Source organism: Euprymna scolopes, chromosome 23 (genome assembly GCF_053919585.1).
Source record: "Euprymna scolopes isolate OS-2025 chromosome 23, ASM5391958v1, whole genome shotgun sequence".
NCBI lineage: Eukaryota > Metazoa > Mollusca > Cephalopoda > Sepiida > Sepiolidae > Euprymna > Euprymna scolopes.
The window spans coordinates 67186412-67205951 of record NC_136504.1 but is presented as its reverse complement, the minus strand read 5'-3'; the positions used below and the strand labels follow the sequence as shown (position 1 = coordinate 67205951).

Genomic DNA, 19540 nt, shown 5'->3' with positions numbered 1-19540 from the left:
TCGTTCTCAGCATATACGAAAAGCTATAAAAGTCGACAAATTAAAGGTGAATGCTGAGGAGTCGGTTTATCTGGATAAGTTTTTTGGGTTTTATTTTAAAGCATTTATCTAGTTTAAAACGCAAATAGTGCTCTGAGAGGTTGAAAACGAAAACAAAGATGGCAACATGAGATTGTCACTTTGAAGTCTCGAGAATCGCTCAAAATTCGAAAATAAATAAAGATACTAGTAGTATAAATATCACCGCAACATTTACTGGGTGGATTTCTATCAGTATTTATTTATATTTTTTAAATTCCTTACAATTTTTCAAAAGTCATTGTAGGCACTTATTTAGTTTAATCAAGATATTAAAAAATGAAAATATTTAAAATTGAATGAGTTTGTGTTTTTTTTTAAATCCTTGTTTAAAAAAGTATTTTATTTAAAAAGGACATGCAATATAAATATAAATATGGATAAATTCTTAACAATGGAAGTACCCATTAAATAGTATTTTTATAGGTAAGTGATTTTGTAGAATTTATATATATTTTTATAATCAAAGTAAGTAAAATTTTGTTGATTTTCTTTAAATATTTTTTGTTACTCATGCAGAGAGTGATTTGTGCTGACATAATAACGTTATTATTTAAAAAGCCATTCTGAACATGGGGAGGGGAGTATGTTTTGTACCTATTCTGTACTTTAACCTTACAATTGAATAAAAAAACATAAAACTTTAATTAAACTTGGAAATACGATTTCAAAAATAGCACGGATCTGTAAGTGCATTTAGCACAAAAAAAGAAAAAAGGAAGACATTTATTGAATGGATGTGTAACTGTATTTTGTTTTATTTTTAAGTTATTATCAAAACTTCAAATATTTAGCTAAAAATATGTGCGTACAATAATGGCTACCACTTATAACATAAGGAATTACATTGCTTAATATTCGGAAAACTATTTGTTTGTGGAAAACAAATGCGATATTCGTTTTCAACTTTTCAGCATACCCGAAACTTATAAAAATCGTTAGTTTAAAGATAGGCACCGCCAAAAATGGCCGAAAAATCAAGTTGTTGTTTTTTAAACCGAAATTACATCTATTAAAATCCATTATTTCTGAGTAACTTTTTTTTTTCCAGAAAGATAAAACCCTGAATTTTATTATATAGAAAGCAGAATAATGTAAAACTTTTTCTACTATTTTTAATTAAAATTTAAATGTTAAATTTTCCCCAAAAGTTAACAATTGGCGTTTTTCGTTTTGAACAAAAAACATATATAAATAGTTAAAAAAAAAAAAAAGGTTTTTGAGAGAATTAATTTGTTTATTTGGTGAAAGTGCACTGGGGGACCAACCGAAGACGATCAATACATGGTTGCCACACTGGTTGTTCAATCTGCAAAGGGTGTTTATTCCGAAAGCCGTTCTTAACATGGGGAGGTTGGGGGTGTTTATTCCGAAAGGCATTTTCTCATTTTCAACCTCCTCGTAATCAACTTTTTAAAGGTAAATCTTTGGGTGGATCCCCCAGTGCACTTTCAACGTTTATTTCTTGTCTAAGATTTAGGGTGATTTTCTGTGAGAATATGCAAAACTATTATAATTTCAAATGATTCCACTTATTCATATTGTGGAAAAAAAAACTATTTAGAGGGTAAAGTAGATTACCCGGTGATAGCGTAAGCTCCGAGGGGTTGCAAAGGATGCCCTAAGCGACCCCCCCTACTGGGTCGAGTAACAAGTTTTGTAGTACGGCGAGCAGCGAGTAACTAATTTGTGCCAACCGTTCACCAGTAAGTCGTTAACAGAACTGGTGCTAGTCAGAGACACAATTCTTTTATAACAGAAGAATAGTGCCTCCCCCTACTCCTCCAAGTCTATAAGAGACTCGTTCTCTCAACCACTCAGATTAGAATTCCGCCCTCGAGGCCGGCGCCACCAAGTAAGCAATCTCCTTTTTTTTATTTTTATTTTTATTTTCTCACATTTTTTACTGTTTACATTTGTACTTGATAAAAAGCAAACTACGAAAGACCAAAAAGCCAAAAAAAAAACCCTAATTTTTCAGTGACGAAAATTTCAATGTATTATTAACGCTGAGGCTGGCCAGTACCAGATGGGTGACCATTTGTATGAGTTTGGTTTTTAATGTGTATGTGTGTGGGGGCCAGGCACTCCAAAATGGGGAGGGGGGCAATTTAAAGCAGAATAAAAAAAAATTTTTTCAGCGCGTTTGGTCCACCGTAGTCGAAAGGCGGCAAACGTTTCCAAACTTGATCGAAAAAATAATGATATTTTAAACACAAAGGGCACAATATTTATCGATTTTTTTTTGTATCGATTCTTCAAAGCATGCCCTGTTTAATAATGGTCATGCATTATTCGGCTCGGCTCGCTAAAAAGAAATTGTTAATTTATTTATCAAAGATTTTAAAATGGCTTTTTTCGTATAAATATTAAAAAAATTTTTTGTTGTTGTTTTGCTTAACTTAAATTAATTATTTTACTTAACATATTCACCGAATTTCACACTTCAAAACTCAAAAGCGGGATAATTAAACACAATCGAAGTTCTGATATTCAGGCATCAAAATAAGGTATGCAAACAAGTTTTTTTTTTTTTTTTTTAATCTATAATCCCGTCCCTTACAACAACATAATGTTTTGTTCAGTTTCAGATGATTATTTTAAGCATATTTGGAACCCCCTCAAAACAAGGGTGGGTTTGTAAGCAAAAAAAAATATATATATATATAAATATCGTTTATGAAAAATAAGTACACTGTTATAAAGTTCATTCTTCTCTTAATAATCGCTGAAAATTTCGTATTGATTGGATAATTACTTGATTTTTGGTAGATTTTTAAAAAGACGGTCCGTCAAAAAGTACTTACCTGCCCCCCCCCCCCCCAGTTTTGGCGGTGCCTATTTAAAGATGATTGTTAAGGTGGAAACTAAGTAAAAACTTTACTGGTGAAGGTAGTACAGAATAGTTAACAAAACGCTCTCTCCTTCCTGTAAGAATGGCTTTCTAACGTTCTTTCTGCAAGGTCTGTATTTTGCATAACTACTGAATATTTGTACGTTTGGCCATGGGAAATTTGAATGGAATTTTAGGGTCTTTAAATTGTCCATTTGAAATTATGTGTTAGCTAAAATCGAAATGTATATGTTATGATGACATTGTGCCCTACTGATCTAAGAAAAACATTTTAAATAAAATGATTTTTGTTATTTAAAATTATTTTTCGACCTTAAATTCAATACAATTAAATCAGATTCAACCGATTCTAAAATTTCTTTTAAAAAAAATAAATAAATAAAAATAAAGGTACTTCTGCAGTTTACGGATCATGTTAACATTATCTAGAAATCCATTCGTATTATGGGAGGGGACTTTGTAATCATTCAGTACTTTACAATTTGATAAACAAACGATACGGTAAAAATTGAATTTAACTTGAAACTCCTATTTAAAGAATAACTGCAGAAGTAATTTTAGAAATAATCCTTTCTATTTCATAATTTAACAATCACATGGGAATTTGACTAGTCACTTTCGGAAAATAATATTAATCCATTTTGTTTCAGAATTTTTTTATTATAAGGATTGATTATTTGAATTATTCATACTACGGTTTTAATCTAGGTTGTCATATTCACGTTTCTCCCGATCTTATCTCCGGTGCGGTGCGGTGCGACGGTGCATCTTGGTTGACAGAATTAGAACAAGCTACCCCAGTGGGTGAGTGTGGGGGGAGGGAGTAAAGTCTTCAGTTTGAAATTTTGTCCAAGTTAAAAAAAAAAAATGCACCCTTGGCCAAAACACTGTGAAAAATAATCGACATGAAAATACATATTTTAATTTTTTTTTTTTAAATTAAACATATATAAAAAATTGAAATGGTTGGAACCAAAAATGTCAAATATTCTGATGTACCTGTCCGACCCCTTTAAGGCCGTGTGAGTCTTCACTCGAAAGCTTTTCTTAAACATCTCTCTTCTATGATTCAGAAGATTCGAAATTTTTATCCTTTAAGAGTGATATGTTAGATTGCCAATCAAATAAAAAGGGAAACAGACAAGCGGACACCTTTAAATACCATTAGTGATCTTTATTAGATTAAAGAGTTCTCTTTCCTGTTACACTTTTCCTTGTACTAAACAAAATTTACAAAATGGAATAGAATAAAATATTGATAATAATAGTAATAATAATATAAATTTTTGTAGTAATAGTAGTAATAATAATAATAAATGTTTTTAAAATGTATTTCAGATAAGATAGAAAGTGTCCAATTGACAATAAATTCTGTTTTTAAAACTGGAAGTAGACAAGCGGTGTTTATCAAAAATTAGTTCCCGATTATATTTTAGGTCGGATGTTTTTTTGTTTTTTTTTTTCCTGGCAATTAATTTCTTTTCAACAAATTTTTAAAATCATTGATACATAAAAAAAAAATCAAACAGCTTTTTAAAATTTCCAATTTAAAAATTATTATTGCTAGTGCACGTATTTATCCGGACTATTATTTAAATAGTATTTTCAAGTTTAATTAAAGTTTTATGATATCTGTTTTTAATTAAATTGTATGATTAAAGTACAGAATAGGTACAAAACACCCTCCCCTCCCTATATTAAGAATGAATTATTCTATATTAATAACGTTATTATTTCAGCACGGATACATTACTGCACTGGTAGTGCAGTTGCAGTACTGCAGTGCACTGCCACTGCAATAGTACTTTATTTTTTAATATTAACAAATAATCAAATAAAACTTTTTAAAAATGTTCCTTTTTTTATTTAAAGTAGTTTTTAAATAGTGTAACGTTTTTATAAATAGAAATTTAACAAAATTTAAATATATTAAACATATCCAGTACAAAATATTCTCGATGAAATTGCCTTTTATTCGATGACGCCAGAGAATTTCCAATAAATAACTGGAAATTTTCCTGATTAGTACCTCGCATTTTCTGGCATTTCTCTGCCGTCTCGATGCAAAACAATATTTTTTAAAAAGTGCACTTTTATTACCGTGCTGAAATAATGTTATTTTGAAAGCCATTCTTAACATGGTAAGGTGTTTTGCTTCCACCTAACAATTTAATAATAATAATAATAATAATAATAATAATAATAATAGAAGAGAGCTACAGCAGAGAGTGATCCGCGCTATTTTTTAAATCGTACTTTCGCGTTTAATTTAAGTTTTTTTTTTATTCAATTGTAAGTTTACAAAACACCCTCCCCTCCCATGTTAAGAATAGCTTTTTAAATAATAACGTTATTATTTCAGCACTCTGTATGAGTACCAAAAAAACATATCGTGAAACTTGAATTTAACCTGAAAAAACTATTTAAAAATAGCGCGGTAAAGCACCAAAAAGGGTTACTCCGGCCAAAAGCGGTCTAAAATGACGAGGGTTTTTTGTTTTTTTTTAAATTTTATTTTATTTTATTTTTTTTTAAATATTAACACCGGTTGCCGATTTTCGATTTAAAAAGGGGGCCATCCATCACCCAGTGGACACTTTCTATCTTAGTTCCGTTTTAAGCAAAATCGGATTTCCTCCCATCCCAATTATCAAATATTTATATGATTTTAAAAAAAAGTTCATCTTACGGTTGAACCTCTGTTGAAGGGGATGAATTATTAATAGATAATATTTACATTTTACACCGCTCAAAATATTTGATAGGTTACTCATTGAATTAATTGGTGTTTTCGATTTAACTTTAACAACTATTTCTTTTTTCGGAACGGTCATCATACTGACTGATGAATAGGGCTAGGACAACAGAATATTCTCATTATCTTTTTTTTACTCTTGTAAACAGCTGACACCGTTAGACATACTCAACTTGGAACCAACCACAACAGAACAGTACTGTATATAAAAACATATAAGATATCACCAGATATATACTCGAGAGTCAAAACAACGAAAAGAATATTCTGTGGTCACAGCCCTACTGATGAATGATTAAATGGATATTATATATTATAACTATTTACTAGATGATGGGCGAATAATGAAAGTGAAAGTAATTTGTTTGGGGCGCTGTGTCATTAAAAAAAGTACAAAGAACCGTTTATAGTGTACTTATAGAAATAAGACAGACTCCTATAATATTATTTGTAACGAAAATCGTCACACGAAAGGAAAACCAAAATAAGAAAAGGTTTATTAAGTATGTGTAAAATGAATGGTCCACAAAACGCAAAAAAAAAAAAAAGTGTGGGTATATATACTATAAACAACAAATCGAAAAACTAGTAAAGAAACAATAGGCTTGTATTACAATCCACAGAGGTACGAAAAAGTTGTCAAAAACAAACATATAACAAATTAATTTTATCAAAGGCAAGATAAGTTACTTTTCATACCTAGCTGAATAATTTCTTTAGTGTTTTTATTTAATGTAAAATGTTCATGTGGTTCGAAAAACAAGTAATATTGAGCGCTAACGGGAACGAGAAAAAATGGCCTCAATGTCTCTACATCTTTGAAATTTCGATAATCACTTAAAAAAAAATAAAACAAAATAGTGGTAGAAACCCAACAATAAATGTCATGGTAACGTTTATTGGGTGGGTATATACCACCATTTTGTTTTATTTCTTATTGTGAAGTGATTATCGAGACTTCAAAGATATCGCAGCCATTTTTTCTTGTTCTTCGGTAGTGCTCAATATTACTTGTTTTTCAAACCGAATAAACATTTTACATTAAATAAAAACACTAAAAATTTATCCAGTTAGGTTGAAAAGTAAATTATCTTGCCTTTGATGATATTTATTTGTAATATATTTGCTTTTTGACAACTTTTTCCTACCTCTGTGGATTGTAATACAAATCTGAAACAATATATAACAAATGGTTGCTTAATTGGCACTTAATTTGATGAAGTAGTTTTTTTTATTTGATAAAATCAAATTTTTCCCACTAAGTGAGTCGTAGTGTTTTTGTTGAGCATGATAAAATCTGATTAAATAAATAAGGGAAAGACAACTCAATTCGAAATGTAATGACCAAAATCAGCCTTAGGTTCAACACAGTTTTAGTAATAAAATCAATAAAAATCATAAATTTTGATTTTCTAAAAACTTCCTGATCGATTTACATCTTCGATCTGTAACAAGTACGGACATCATACAAACTTTTCACTTTTCCGTATTTTCTTTGCTTTTAATTGCCGCCATAAGTACCAATTTGAATAAGCACCAATAAAGGTTATCAAAGGCAAGATACCTTTTACCTATCTAAATAATTTTTTTTTGTGTTTATTTACTCCGAAACAAAAGTAGTGCCGAGTTGCTAAGTTAGACCAGCAAGAAGATGGTAAAAATGAGGATCTATTTTCGGAGTCTTGAGAATCGCTCAAAACTCGAAAATAAATAAAAATATTGATAGAAATTCACCGAATAAATGTTACCATGACACTTATAAAAATAAATTGAAACAAAAAAAAATATCCAGGTAGGTAGAAGTGTAACTTATCTTGCCCTTAATAACATTTATCTGTTTCTTTCTCTCTCTCTATATATATATATATAATTTTCAGAATGTTAGACATTATATAATTATTTCCACAGTCAAACAGTATCACTGCCCAACAGTCAACAAACCAGAAGTCTAAGATTCAAGTTTAGCCCTGATTTGAGCTCATCAGTAAGCCATATATGAACATGGAATTCGAAACCTAAGCCTCTTGCATACGGCGGGTACTCTGCTATATAAGCAACCCGATCACACACAAGAAAGTCTATCAACTAACACAGCTGAAGCAAACTGCAGTGAAATCTGACTCTGGAATGAACCTATAAACAAGGAGTGTGATCATCCAACCAAACTATAACCCAAATCAGTCTCACAAGGAGGAATTTTATACTCGCTAGGACAATAATCCAACATGCAAACCTAGCGAGCAATTAGTAATAGAAATTTCAGAATGTGACATATTATATAATTATTTCCACAGTCGAACAACATCGGATATGTCTAACTGATGAGCCCAGAAGAGGGCAAAACTCAATTGGTCAGACAGTAATGATTAAAGCTGGAAAGCTCTGTGTTTTGGTTTTGATTCTAAGTGATATTTAAAAAAATTTTTCAAAATCATTACTATATAATACAATATAATACAATATAATAATCAATAGAGTATTGGCTATATAATAAATACAAAATCTGCATGAATTAAAATATCACATTTAAACATATTTTATGACCAGACCATGCCAGGGGCCCACAATTATATATCAGGTACAATATGATAATCAATAGAGAATCCGCTTTATAATAATAATAAATACGAAATCTGCATAAATTAAAATATTATATTTAAGTGTATTTCATGGCCGGGCAACACCAGTTGGCTTGCTAGTATATGTATATATAAGTGACCTTGTCTATCTCTGTGTGGAATGGTCTCTACCAAACTACTCTGTTAATCTGTTAATTTTTTGTCTACAGATTTGAAATTGATATATTCAGACCTGTAGAACAAATTCAATTTAGTTTTTAGCTGGTAAAAATAGCTGCTAAGGAGTCAGAATTGAAAAACGGAATGTAGCACGTGTAAGTTGATTAAATGTGTATCTTATATGCATCACAAATACACATTTGTATGTTTAATTATGTTAATTTTTAAAGTTTAGATATGAATATAGACTTAGCTCAGATGATAACGAATAATGCTGGATAGTTATGTTTTGGTTTTGATTCTAGCTATTGGCACCCAAGTCACATTTTTTTTAAAACTTTTGAAATCACTACTATAATTGGGTACAATATAGCATCAATAGAAATTTGGATCTATAATAATAATAATAATAATAATAATAATAATAATAATAATAAATATGAAATCTGCATAAATTAAAATATCATATTTAAGCGTATTTTACAATTGGACAATGCTTTTTTTTTTTTTACATGGTGGTCACCACTTATCAAGGCCGGGAAGCCACTCAGGGATAAGGGTTATTGCAAGTACAGTACGTTAGTGTGGAGATTTTATGAAGTGTTTACTTAAGGGGACGGTTCATTAGGAATTTGTTAACGTTGGACTTGAAGACATCCAAGTTGTAGTCAGGTGGGAAGCAGGCAGACGGAACAGAGTTCCACAGGCGTGTAGTTCTAAGAAAGAAACTTTGTTCATGGAATCCACATGCTGCATGTTTATTATATATTCGTTCTTCTGAGCTCCAATCCCTCGTCCCCCCTTGCCAATCTTTTTCAGTTTGTTGTTTAACTCTCCCTTCCTTTAAAAATTCACCAAAATTCAGGAAATCAACCAATTTTAATGACATTTCCAGTACTTGTTGATTAAATATAATGTACCCAATATTTCTCTTTAATCTTACTAAAAGTGTGTTGTGTAAACAAAAACACCTCTTTACTAAAGTTATATCTCCAAGTATTAAAAACAGAAAAAAAGCATGAATTAAAAAAAAAATAGTTTATGAAAATATAGTACGATAAATGTTAATAATTGAAAAATTTTTAAATATTTCTTTTATAATTACAAAAAAGCCTCTAAATCTGTTTTTTATTAAGGCAATATAATTCAAAGAAAATTTTTTTTTCTCAAATTAATGATAATATACTTGATTGAGCATAGTTTATTCAATATTTTCACCAAAAGTATAATTGCAAAAAATATTTTGCAATTTAATGATAACAGTGAAATATCAAAAAGCAATATCTCCCATGTGTGTATGAATGTGTAAACATCAGTGTAAGAAATTTCTTTATAATCTTGAAAATAAAAAAGAAATTGAAATTCTGGACCAGTACATAAAATAATTTAAAGCCTGAAATAATTTCTACTAACGATTAATTTGGAGATGTATGGATATTCATTCCTGCAATAAATAGACAAGATTTGCACCCCACCCACTACCCACCATCCACTGTCATTCAAATTTTATTTTCAGAAATTCAACGACCCCCATCAGTTTCACGATTAACAAATAAGAATAATTTAGGTAATGTAATTGCTAAAGTTTATAATCATCATATAAATCAAATCAAATCTCCACACTAACGTACAGTACTTGCAATAACCCTTATCCCTGAGTGGCTTCCGGGCCTTGATAAGTGGTGACCACCGTGTAAAAAAAAAAAAAATAAAATAAAAAAAAATAAAAAAATAAATTGATAAAATTGATCAGTAGGCTGTTTGTACTGAACAAATAAGTTTTGAACAAAAATGTTATTTAAAATTCTCAGGGAAATATTGGTAAACAGAGGTCATCAATTCTATTTTCCATCGTTTTCTGATTAAATATATATATACTGTACTATACCTAGGTGGATTGAATCAGTTTTCTCCAAAGGAAGAAGCTTCATGGGAGTATAAAATTCACAAACAATCCCCAGTTGTATTTATATCCCCATCAGGAGAGATGATGGCATTAGGTTTTTGCAGCTCTTGTAGGGAAGTATCAACGTTCTTCTACATACAGCGCCTGGTATTCCCAAATGGTCACTCATCTGATACTGGCCAGGCTCAATGTAGCTTAACTTTGGTGACCTAATGAGAACTGGTGTGTCAACGTGATTGTGCAATATATATATATATATATATATATATATATATATATATATATATATATATATATATATATATATATATATAGAGAGAGAGAGAGAGATGGAAATATATGCTTATATTATTATATTTCACTCTTCGATTATACCAATTCTTTTATCTATTACCAATTCTTTCATTTATTAAGCTCAATGTATATTAAATTTAACAACAGAGCATGTACAAATAGATGACAAAACAGCCATATTCCAAATTCCAAGATTTTATTCATCTTACCATTTATTTCTTTCAACATGTCAAAATTTCCAACTGATTTTTCCTCATTGACTCATTAGAAAAATTGTAATTTTTTAATTTAAAAAAGAATAGAAAAAGAATTGAGCATAATCAAATAAAGCCGAAAAAATTTTGAACAATAGTTGCAGTGTGTGGTATATTATTGAAGTCATATTTTCCTCCCATGAGAAGAATTGCATTTTTCAAAACTTTGCGGAATAAGTTCTTTCTTGTTTATTTGTACTCCTTGTTGGATAATCAAAATTTTGTATACTTTCCTTGCAGGTTTATAATGTTTTTTGGAAAATTTGAATAAATTGTCAATAATAAGATTTTTCTTATGTATGTATATATTGAGGATAAAGATTAATAATTGAAAATTATGAATCAGTTTCAAAAGGAGAAACAAAACAAAATCAATTTGATTTTGTTTTGTTTGTCCTTTTGAAACCAATTCATAATTTACAATTATTAATCTTTATCCTCAATATTAATATAGCTCTAAAATAAATATATCTATTGAGCTTAATATATATCTACAGTGCTATGAGCAATGTTCCTTCAAAGTGTTAATACATTAAATTAAACTTTGCTCTTCTAGACTTCTGGTCTAATTACCACTATAAATAATATATATATATAGACTTTTGAGAACTCTACCAAACTCCTCCGACAATTTTGGGTCTAAACACTTGAAATTTAAAATATAGATTCCTTGGACATGGATCTAACTTAATAACTTGATTTGAGCCCAAAACAATAAATGTTAAGTGGTAAGTTAAAAAAAATTGACCGCTTTTTTTTTCTTTTTTGTTCAACATACACCTCCAAACACCCGGGCAACGCCGGGCTGAAATGCTACTCTCTCTCTTTCTCTCTCTCTCTCTCTCTCTCTCTCTATATATATATATATATATATATATATATATATATATATATATATATATATATATACACATATTAGAAAATTTAATTCAAATCAATGGGGATAATCTATAAAGTCGGGTAGTCTATAAAGTAAATACGGTATTGTGATAATTGCCGAAGTGAATGATGAAGGCAAAATTACGAATCGATCAAAATGCATTTAGATAAGATTAGGATAAAGAGGGGGGATAACCACTGACCAATCTCACATTTTCCACACTTTTGATGACCTTCTGCCTAATTTTTTCACAAATTATATGTTATTCTTTTATATGCATATAAATAATTCAAAGTGTAGCATCTGTTCTGCCTCCCAGGGCCTTATTCAAATATCAGTTTGTATCTGAACTTCTTCCATGAGTCCATATATAATTTACTGTCACGATTTATTTTTCTGGCTGGCATTTGTTGTAGTTTGATTTGTCCAGACATTGACTCGATCATCTGAATTGTATTAATGTTTCACCCATTTCTTCCAGCTGTTGATTCACTTCACTTATCCAACTGTTGACTCAACTAACCCACACACCATTTTTAACTCTACAGCTGTAGCCTGCTCATCACATTCAACTAGCCTTAACCCAAGCCCATTTAAAAATGTTTTTTTTCCTGACTAAGATATTTCACACTTGCAATCTATCTGTCCGACTCAGGACAACCTCTGTCCTTTCAAGACTATTTCATTTCAATATGCCAAGTTGCTTTTCAACCATGATACAACATCAACACCAATCATCACTATTAACGAAGCGAGATGACCAGACATTCTCAGCATCAATGTTCCAGCAATGCCTGCAACTGAACCTAACCACTTGTAATTGTTCCTGTTTATGGTCAAATAAACTGGTTAATAATCGAGTGAATTGCTGTGTTTATCATTCTTCTTTGCTATATTGATTTTTGTAGTTAAAAATTGTAAAAAAAATCTCAATACAGTCGGCCTCTGCAATGCAGTAAACTCTCTAATTGTTCACTCAAGAGAGGAAATCTCAATTTAAAAAAATAAAAGAGAAACCTTTCTTTCTTTTCTTACTTTATTGCCCTTTCTTTTTCTCTAAATTAAAAAGTTTGTTTGATATGCATTAGATAAAGTATTGACTTCGGTTTATTTTTCATGACATTTTTTTAAATTTTTATTTTCTGATGTGCTGTTTAAAAAACAAAAAAAATAAAACAAATCCCAAAAAATATAATTTAATTAAAATATAATTAAGTGTAAACATTGGTTTGTGTTTATATTCTATTTACTATTAAAACTTTGCTTGCTTGTCACAATGCCGACTTCATCTGTATATGAATGTTTTAGATGGAAATGCAAATAACATAAATAAAGGGTGAATGGTAATAGAAGTGATGAGAGAAATGGAATGATGTAAATAGTTTAAAAAAGAGAGAAAGAAATGAAAAAAGAGAAATGAGAAGAGATAGATAGAGAAGAGAGAGAGAAGGTAGAAGGGAAAAAATACCTAAAGTTGGGGCCATAGTGTAAAAGTAGCTGAGAACCCCTCTCCTCTTCCTTCCAATCTCTCTAAAGTAAAAAATGCCGAGTCATCCAGAAACAAATACCACAGTAACAGAAGGAAAGCTGTTAATTGGTCAATTTAAAAAGGCAGAAAAGAAATGTTTTTTAGTAGGAAAATACGACCTTGAGGAGAAAAAGGTTTCTGAAAATTGTTCTACAGATGGCTGGAGCCCAGAGCAGATGCAGAAATACCACATCTCATTCAGCTAGGCAATAGTGAGAATCCATGGCATATAAACCCGCATATCATGCGTTCAAGTCATCCATGCAGAGATGTCAAAAAGGGGTGACTCTTGTTCCCAAGTTTCCTATGTTGTGATGAAGCCAAGGCAGATACTATAAGACATTTTCTGTTATGAAATCGCCAGAGTGTAACTTGAGTTAACGTGGAACTAGATTTTAAATCAACTCAGAGCTTACAAAAAGATAATAATGGATTAATAACACCACCTCAGAGTCAAGGATAATTGATGACAAGAAAGAATGAAAAAAACAAATTAAGAGAAAAAATCCATATAAAAGAAATAGATAGGAGGAGAGGTGACAAAAAATAGGAAAAGGGACAGATAGGACAGTATACAGACTATGATTTTATCTTCTGATAAATTCGCAGTGGACTTTATGATCCAATATTTTTATTTATTTTTGTTTTTTCACCTAGCTAAGTACATATTCCTTTTATCCCAGTTCTGCCCCCGCTACCTGTTAGTTAAATGCTCATAACTTTGGGATGCCATTCATGTTCGATTTTTTTTGGGGGGGGGGGGAGGGGGGTTGTTTTGTTCTTCTCATATAATATCGTTGTTTATTATGATTGTATTCTGTTCTTGGCCTGTTAAGCCTGTTTTGCTGAAATTTCATAGAAATAAATACTTTATAGTAATAAAATTCCTTTTACATATTTTTACCATTCTCGCCGTTCGTTTGCATTGCTTAATGGTTGAATGAGGAAAAGAGTATCTGTGAACCAGACAACATAACATATCATGACATCATATTTGATCTATATTTTTTTATCACGTGTTGCAAGCAATGCAGGCTTAAGATCGAACAAGCGACAGGGATTCCGTTGAAGGAAACAATTGCGTTTGGCCTTAGCTTCTTCCAGTTTGTAACAGACATCACAATGTATTACGACTTTATGAAATCCTTTGGCTTTGTATTCCTTGTAAAAACATGATTATCAACTAATGTTAAAGTTAATATTAATTGTATATTTAATAATACGTATAACAAATACTGACCAAGTGCATCACAGATGGTCTAGTTAAATTTAAAATTAACAAACTTTTGTATTATGGATTAAAAAGATTTAAAAAAAAAAAACTATTGTTCTGTAGATTTAAATAATATGAGACAATCAAAAATTGTGTTCTGTTTGGGATGATAATGGAAACAAAAACTTAGTTTGAGACCCTGCCGTTTATCAATACAATTTATTATGAAACTTTAGTTCGAACCCAATCATATTTCTCAGGGGAAGCATTCAAATCACTATGTGGACATCCTTGTGCACTCACAGCATTAAAAGCCTATCAGCATCACTAAGCATATAAGTGAACGACAGAGAAACGACTATTATTATAAGTAGGGTTATTCAACGTTGCCAAGGTCCTAAATTCCATAAATTATGTTAACTACAGAAAAAAAAAATGCATAAATTAAAGTAAAACTAAATCTGTTTACAATTGTAGTTTCAAAGTTCATTTTGGAAAATAATAAGAGTAAAAATACTTATGATCCAGGGAAGATTTAAACTTGCAAATACTTTTCTAAATACAGTACTCTAATGGATTGAGTTATGTCAGTAATTATGAAAGGGTGTTGGTATTAAATACATAAACATAACTGCCCCCCCCTTTTTCTCTTTACATTATCTTTCTCTTTCTTTATAGACGAATGTTAGTTAACAAAAGGCAACGAAAGAAGAGGAAGAAAATGAAAAGGACAAATCAAGACAATAAAAAACACAAAATAACCAAAATAAAAAACTCCAGTCAAGAAAGTCCAAAATTACATATTTTTTCTTATCGAGAAAAGCAACAAAATCTTTATGCTGAGGAGGTATTGACCTACTAATGAACAAAAATAAAAAAATAAATCTTACTTTTAATTAATAGTAAAATTTTTAAAGAAATTTTTAATTCCTTACTTTGTTCGCATTTTTGGGTCTAAAGAAAAATAACGTATTTATGCATGAACAATGGGTTGAATGAACAATGAAAACAGTCTGCGCTCAAAGAGCCGATTCTCAAAAGAAAAGATTTGGTTGTTCATTATATTCTTTTACCCATGAAAATTGATCTGTTTGCTTGACCAAATCCCCTTCGCTCACCAGATGCCAAACTTCTACTTGACTTTAACTTTTAAACTATGTAGAATGCAAATTAATTTTTATCTATCCTATTTATCTTTATTTTATTTTTTATTATATTGTTATTCTAGCTTGAACAATTTCTTCTCTACCTTTTTGACTTTAGAATTTGGAGTCTATTTTTTATGGTCATGAATTTCTCAAAGAACTTTTTGTTTCCTAATATTCCAAAACTGTAACTAGAAAACCAAAACTACTATCCTACTTTACTCAATCTAGTAGCAAGCATAACCTGTGTAAATCACAGGTTATCATAATTTTTCTTTCATCTGAATTAGGAAAAAAAAATTGCATCTGTCTCAAAGTATTTCTCTTTTACTGACTGAGAACAGAACAGATATTACACTTTGATCCTAATTCAAAGGCCATGAAAGAAGTCATGTATACAAAATTTTAAATGCATTGAAACATTTTTATAAGAAGTTCTGTTGTTTGTTTTTCTTTTTATTGCTACTGGGCCAGATTTATAAATGGGGAGGGCAACTTGGGTAGGGAATTTGGCATTACATTTAAATTTTTGCATGTTAGTACTGTATTCAGTATTGGTGTAGCTTTTGAACCAGACAAAAATCGAACTATTTTTTGTAATCTTAACCTTAAGCTAACTCTAACCTCATTTTTTGTTGAATTCAAAAGTTGTGTCAATACTAGGAATTCCAAAGACAAGTAGTCTGAGGTAGAAAATCTTTTGGCATCAAGGAACTATACAATAAAGTAGCGGATTTATCAGTTAGTCAGGGGTATTTTTATTTAGCACGGTAAGTTCATCAGAGCACAATCTGTGGTAGTACTTATCAAATAAGCACAACTCTACAGTGATGTGACAGGATTCGGTTCTTGGCAGACAATACTGCATGCACAGGCGAATGATGGTTTTGTAGGGATATAGATTACTGGCATGTGTTAGAAGTTATCCAGATTGTTAGAAAGAACCTACTTTTTTTGCATTAGTCTTGGCAACGTCGTCGGTCTGTCATATTTAACAGAATTTTCATTGGTTTATCTTATACAAGTCTGAAATATTATGTCTATTGATCTGTTATGCACAAATTTGAAACAACAATTTTTGAATTGTCTTCAATTGTCTTTATAAAAGACTGCGTCTGTCATCTCTTGATTTTAATTATTTTAATTATCCAGACTATTGTTCTCATTTTGGTTGTTATTCTCACAATATTTTGGCCGACCTTCTTCAGGCAAACCCTTTATTTAATCCAAATGTTTTGCATCAGCTGAAACGTTGTGAGAATAACATCCAAGGTGAGAACAGTAGTTTAAATAATCCAAATAATAAAAATTATCAGTCTGTCGGTTTGTCTGAATTTTAAATTTTTATCACTAAATGGACACACATAATGATGATGGGTGAATTGTATCCATTCTTGTAAATATAGTAAGATGTAATAAAAACTCTGTCTCCAAAGGTAAATTAATGGATGAGAACAGACGACATTGAGGTTTACATAGAAATACTTTTTATTTGAGCTGTGCTGAAAAAAGAATCAAAACGGTTCAATCTTTTTAAAAGGTGCCTTGTGGCCTGGTATATTTTCATATCATTGGCGGTTTGGGGAAGTCAGTGAAATACATCTTGCCTAAATGATGAACTGATCAAGACGAAAAACTGAAATTGTGTTGTCATTGTGACAATTTTTGTGTTCTTATGCCAAAGCCTCTGTTTGGATAGTGGACCAATTACTCAGTGGTACACCAGTTTATTTACTGTTAAAGAAAATAGGGCATCAAAATATATAATTGCTACACATATTAAGAATATCCATTGTTGTTTCTAAGCTGACCATGTCATAGCTCTACAAATAATTAATAAATAATTAAGAAATTTTGTTAATTTAGATCAACAAGAAAAACATAATCTTATCTTAACCATGTCCATATTGAACATTTCACTGTTATAGATTCCCCCCCCCTACTTCCTACCAGTCATGATCAGTTTCAATAATGATTTTTTTGTTTTTTTTACTTTTCTTTCTCTAATCGATTTTGCTGTCTCATAATCATTCAAGGAATTCATTGATATTTATTTTCAGTAGCAACTGAAAACGAGTTGAATGTTTGACTTGAATGAATATCAATCTTTCTTGTTTTCATTTTTTGTATCATTATTTTTTCCTTTTGTTTTTTCCTTTTGTTTTAAAGTTTTATATCTAAGGAAATAATCATTTTATGCTTATTTACAGTCGAAAACAAGATTTTGTTCAACTCTAGATGCTTGGGATGCAATGAAGTCATTTTAGTTTGTCTTTTTTTTTTCTATTTGTTTGCACATTTTATAAACTTTACACAGAAAAAGAAATAAAATCTTAGTCGTAAGGAAGACAACTCTTTTTATATTCTTAAATTAAAAATATCAGTTACTCCCTTTCCTGATTTAGATTTTTTTTATCACAATTGAAGCATGCTTATTCTAACTATACTTCCTCAACGCTTCCTGTAATGCAGTGGAGTCGTTTGAGTTTTTCATTTCCATCTGTTTGCACATTTGTAAAACTTATGCAGAAACAGAAATAATATTTTATTTGTAAGGGAGATAATTCTTTAAGATTTTTTTAAAAAATTGTCAATGGCAGAACAGATACTATACTTTAAAATTATTTATTTAATATGAGGTAACAGTTTTACAATGTAACATAGTAATCAAAAGTGTGGGGGAAATGTGGCGTATTGTCATTCTTTCTCTTAACTAGAATCATATAGTCACCACAATACCATATTTATACTAGGAGCCGTCTAATTTAAGATACCCCAAAATTTATTGGAAAATTTATTTTCCATATATATATATGTTCCGTCCCATAAAGACCGCATGCTTCATTGTCTAGAGTGTTTTAAGGCTTACAACGGAAAGTGTAAGCACTTCTCTAAAATTAAAACTCTGAAGACAGTTTGTTGTTGAATCAACAGGTTTATTAAAAATGAAGAAGGTAAAAAAGCGGAGGTCTGATATCGAGGAGAGAAAAGTGGAGGCAGTAGTAGCTAAACCCTTGTGGCCGTCAACCCATGGAAAAGGAAAAAGGCAAGCCTCGGTGTTAGCGGTGAAGGGTCACAAGTTGTCCCCTCCAAAGAAAGGGAAAGATGAGGGGAAATAAAGAAAGACTGAGTCACGATCCTCCCTGCCTGATGTTCGACACGTCACTGAAGCTGTGATGAGGAAGGCCCATAATGGTACGGATCCGACTGTGATCAATGTTAGGGTATGAGAAGGACAATTTCTGTAATGGGTCTCAGTAGGTTCTTAGTGCCGTCTTTCTTGGACACCTTTACCTCTACCTTCCTAACAAGCCCATCTACACTAGGGAAAACACGAGTGACAAGCCCTAAGAGCCATGAACCTCTTTCTGTCTGTCTTTCAACAGCACTACGTCCCCTTCCTTGAGATTACATTCCTTTGAAGTCCATTTTGTCTGTCTTTGGAGTGAAGCTATGTAGGCTTTCTGCCATTTTCCCCAGAATGTCTCTGCCAGGTGTTGGATGCATTTCCACTGGCTTTTTATGATATCTCTTGGTGCATTTATGAAACTTGATTCGATCACTCCGATGTGGACACCTCTGGAACTCATGCATATGAATATTACTGCCCAACATTTACTTGTTCAGAGTGCAGAAATTGTCTCAGGGCCAAAAACCTCTAGGCCGATGCTAGTGAAAGGTGGGTTGATCAGGAGGCGATCAGCAGGAAGGTCAGCCATCTTCTGGGTTTGGGCACATAACGCAATGGTTGATGGATTTACTTATGCACCTCTTGCTGCCAACAATCCAAAATCTGGCTGCACGAATGGCCCCCCCTCAGTAAAGAGGCGCCCTTGGTGTTTAATCTGTGCATGGTAATGTCGCACAAGCAGCAACCCTACATGGTGTTTCCCAG

The 19540-nt window shown here is 31.2% G+C and overlaps 1 protein-coding gene across 9 annotated transcripts in view; it reads right to left on the bottom strand.

Annotated features, from left to right (window-relative positions):
• The window catches only part of LOC145245968 (eukaryotic translation initiation factor 2D-like), a 127915-nt gene that overhangs the window by 77386 nt on the left and 30989 nt on the right, over positions 1-19540 (bottom strand). The window contains exon 1 of one of the 9 annotated variants that reach the window (XM_080107750.1): positions 5622-5980. The exons of 4 other annotated variants lie outside the window; for them this stretch is intronic. Coding sequence is in view for 1 of the 5 variants with exons in the window: in XM_080107749.1 (XP_079963875.1) it covers positions 3932-3987 (56 nt within the window). In the remaining 4 variants the exon portion in view is untranslated. Of the gene's footprint in view, positions 1-3624; positions 3711-3931; positions 4124-5621; positions 5981-19540 lie in introns of those variants that run through there. 4 more of the 9 variants (XM_080107749.1, XM_080107754.1, XM_080107756.1 and 1 more) reach the window with 4 other exon arrangements.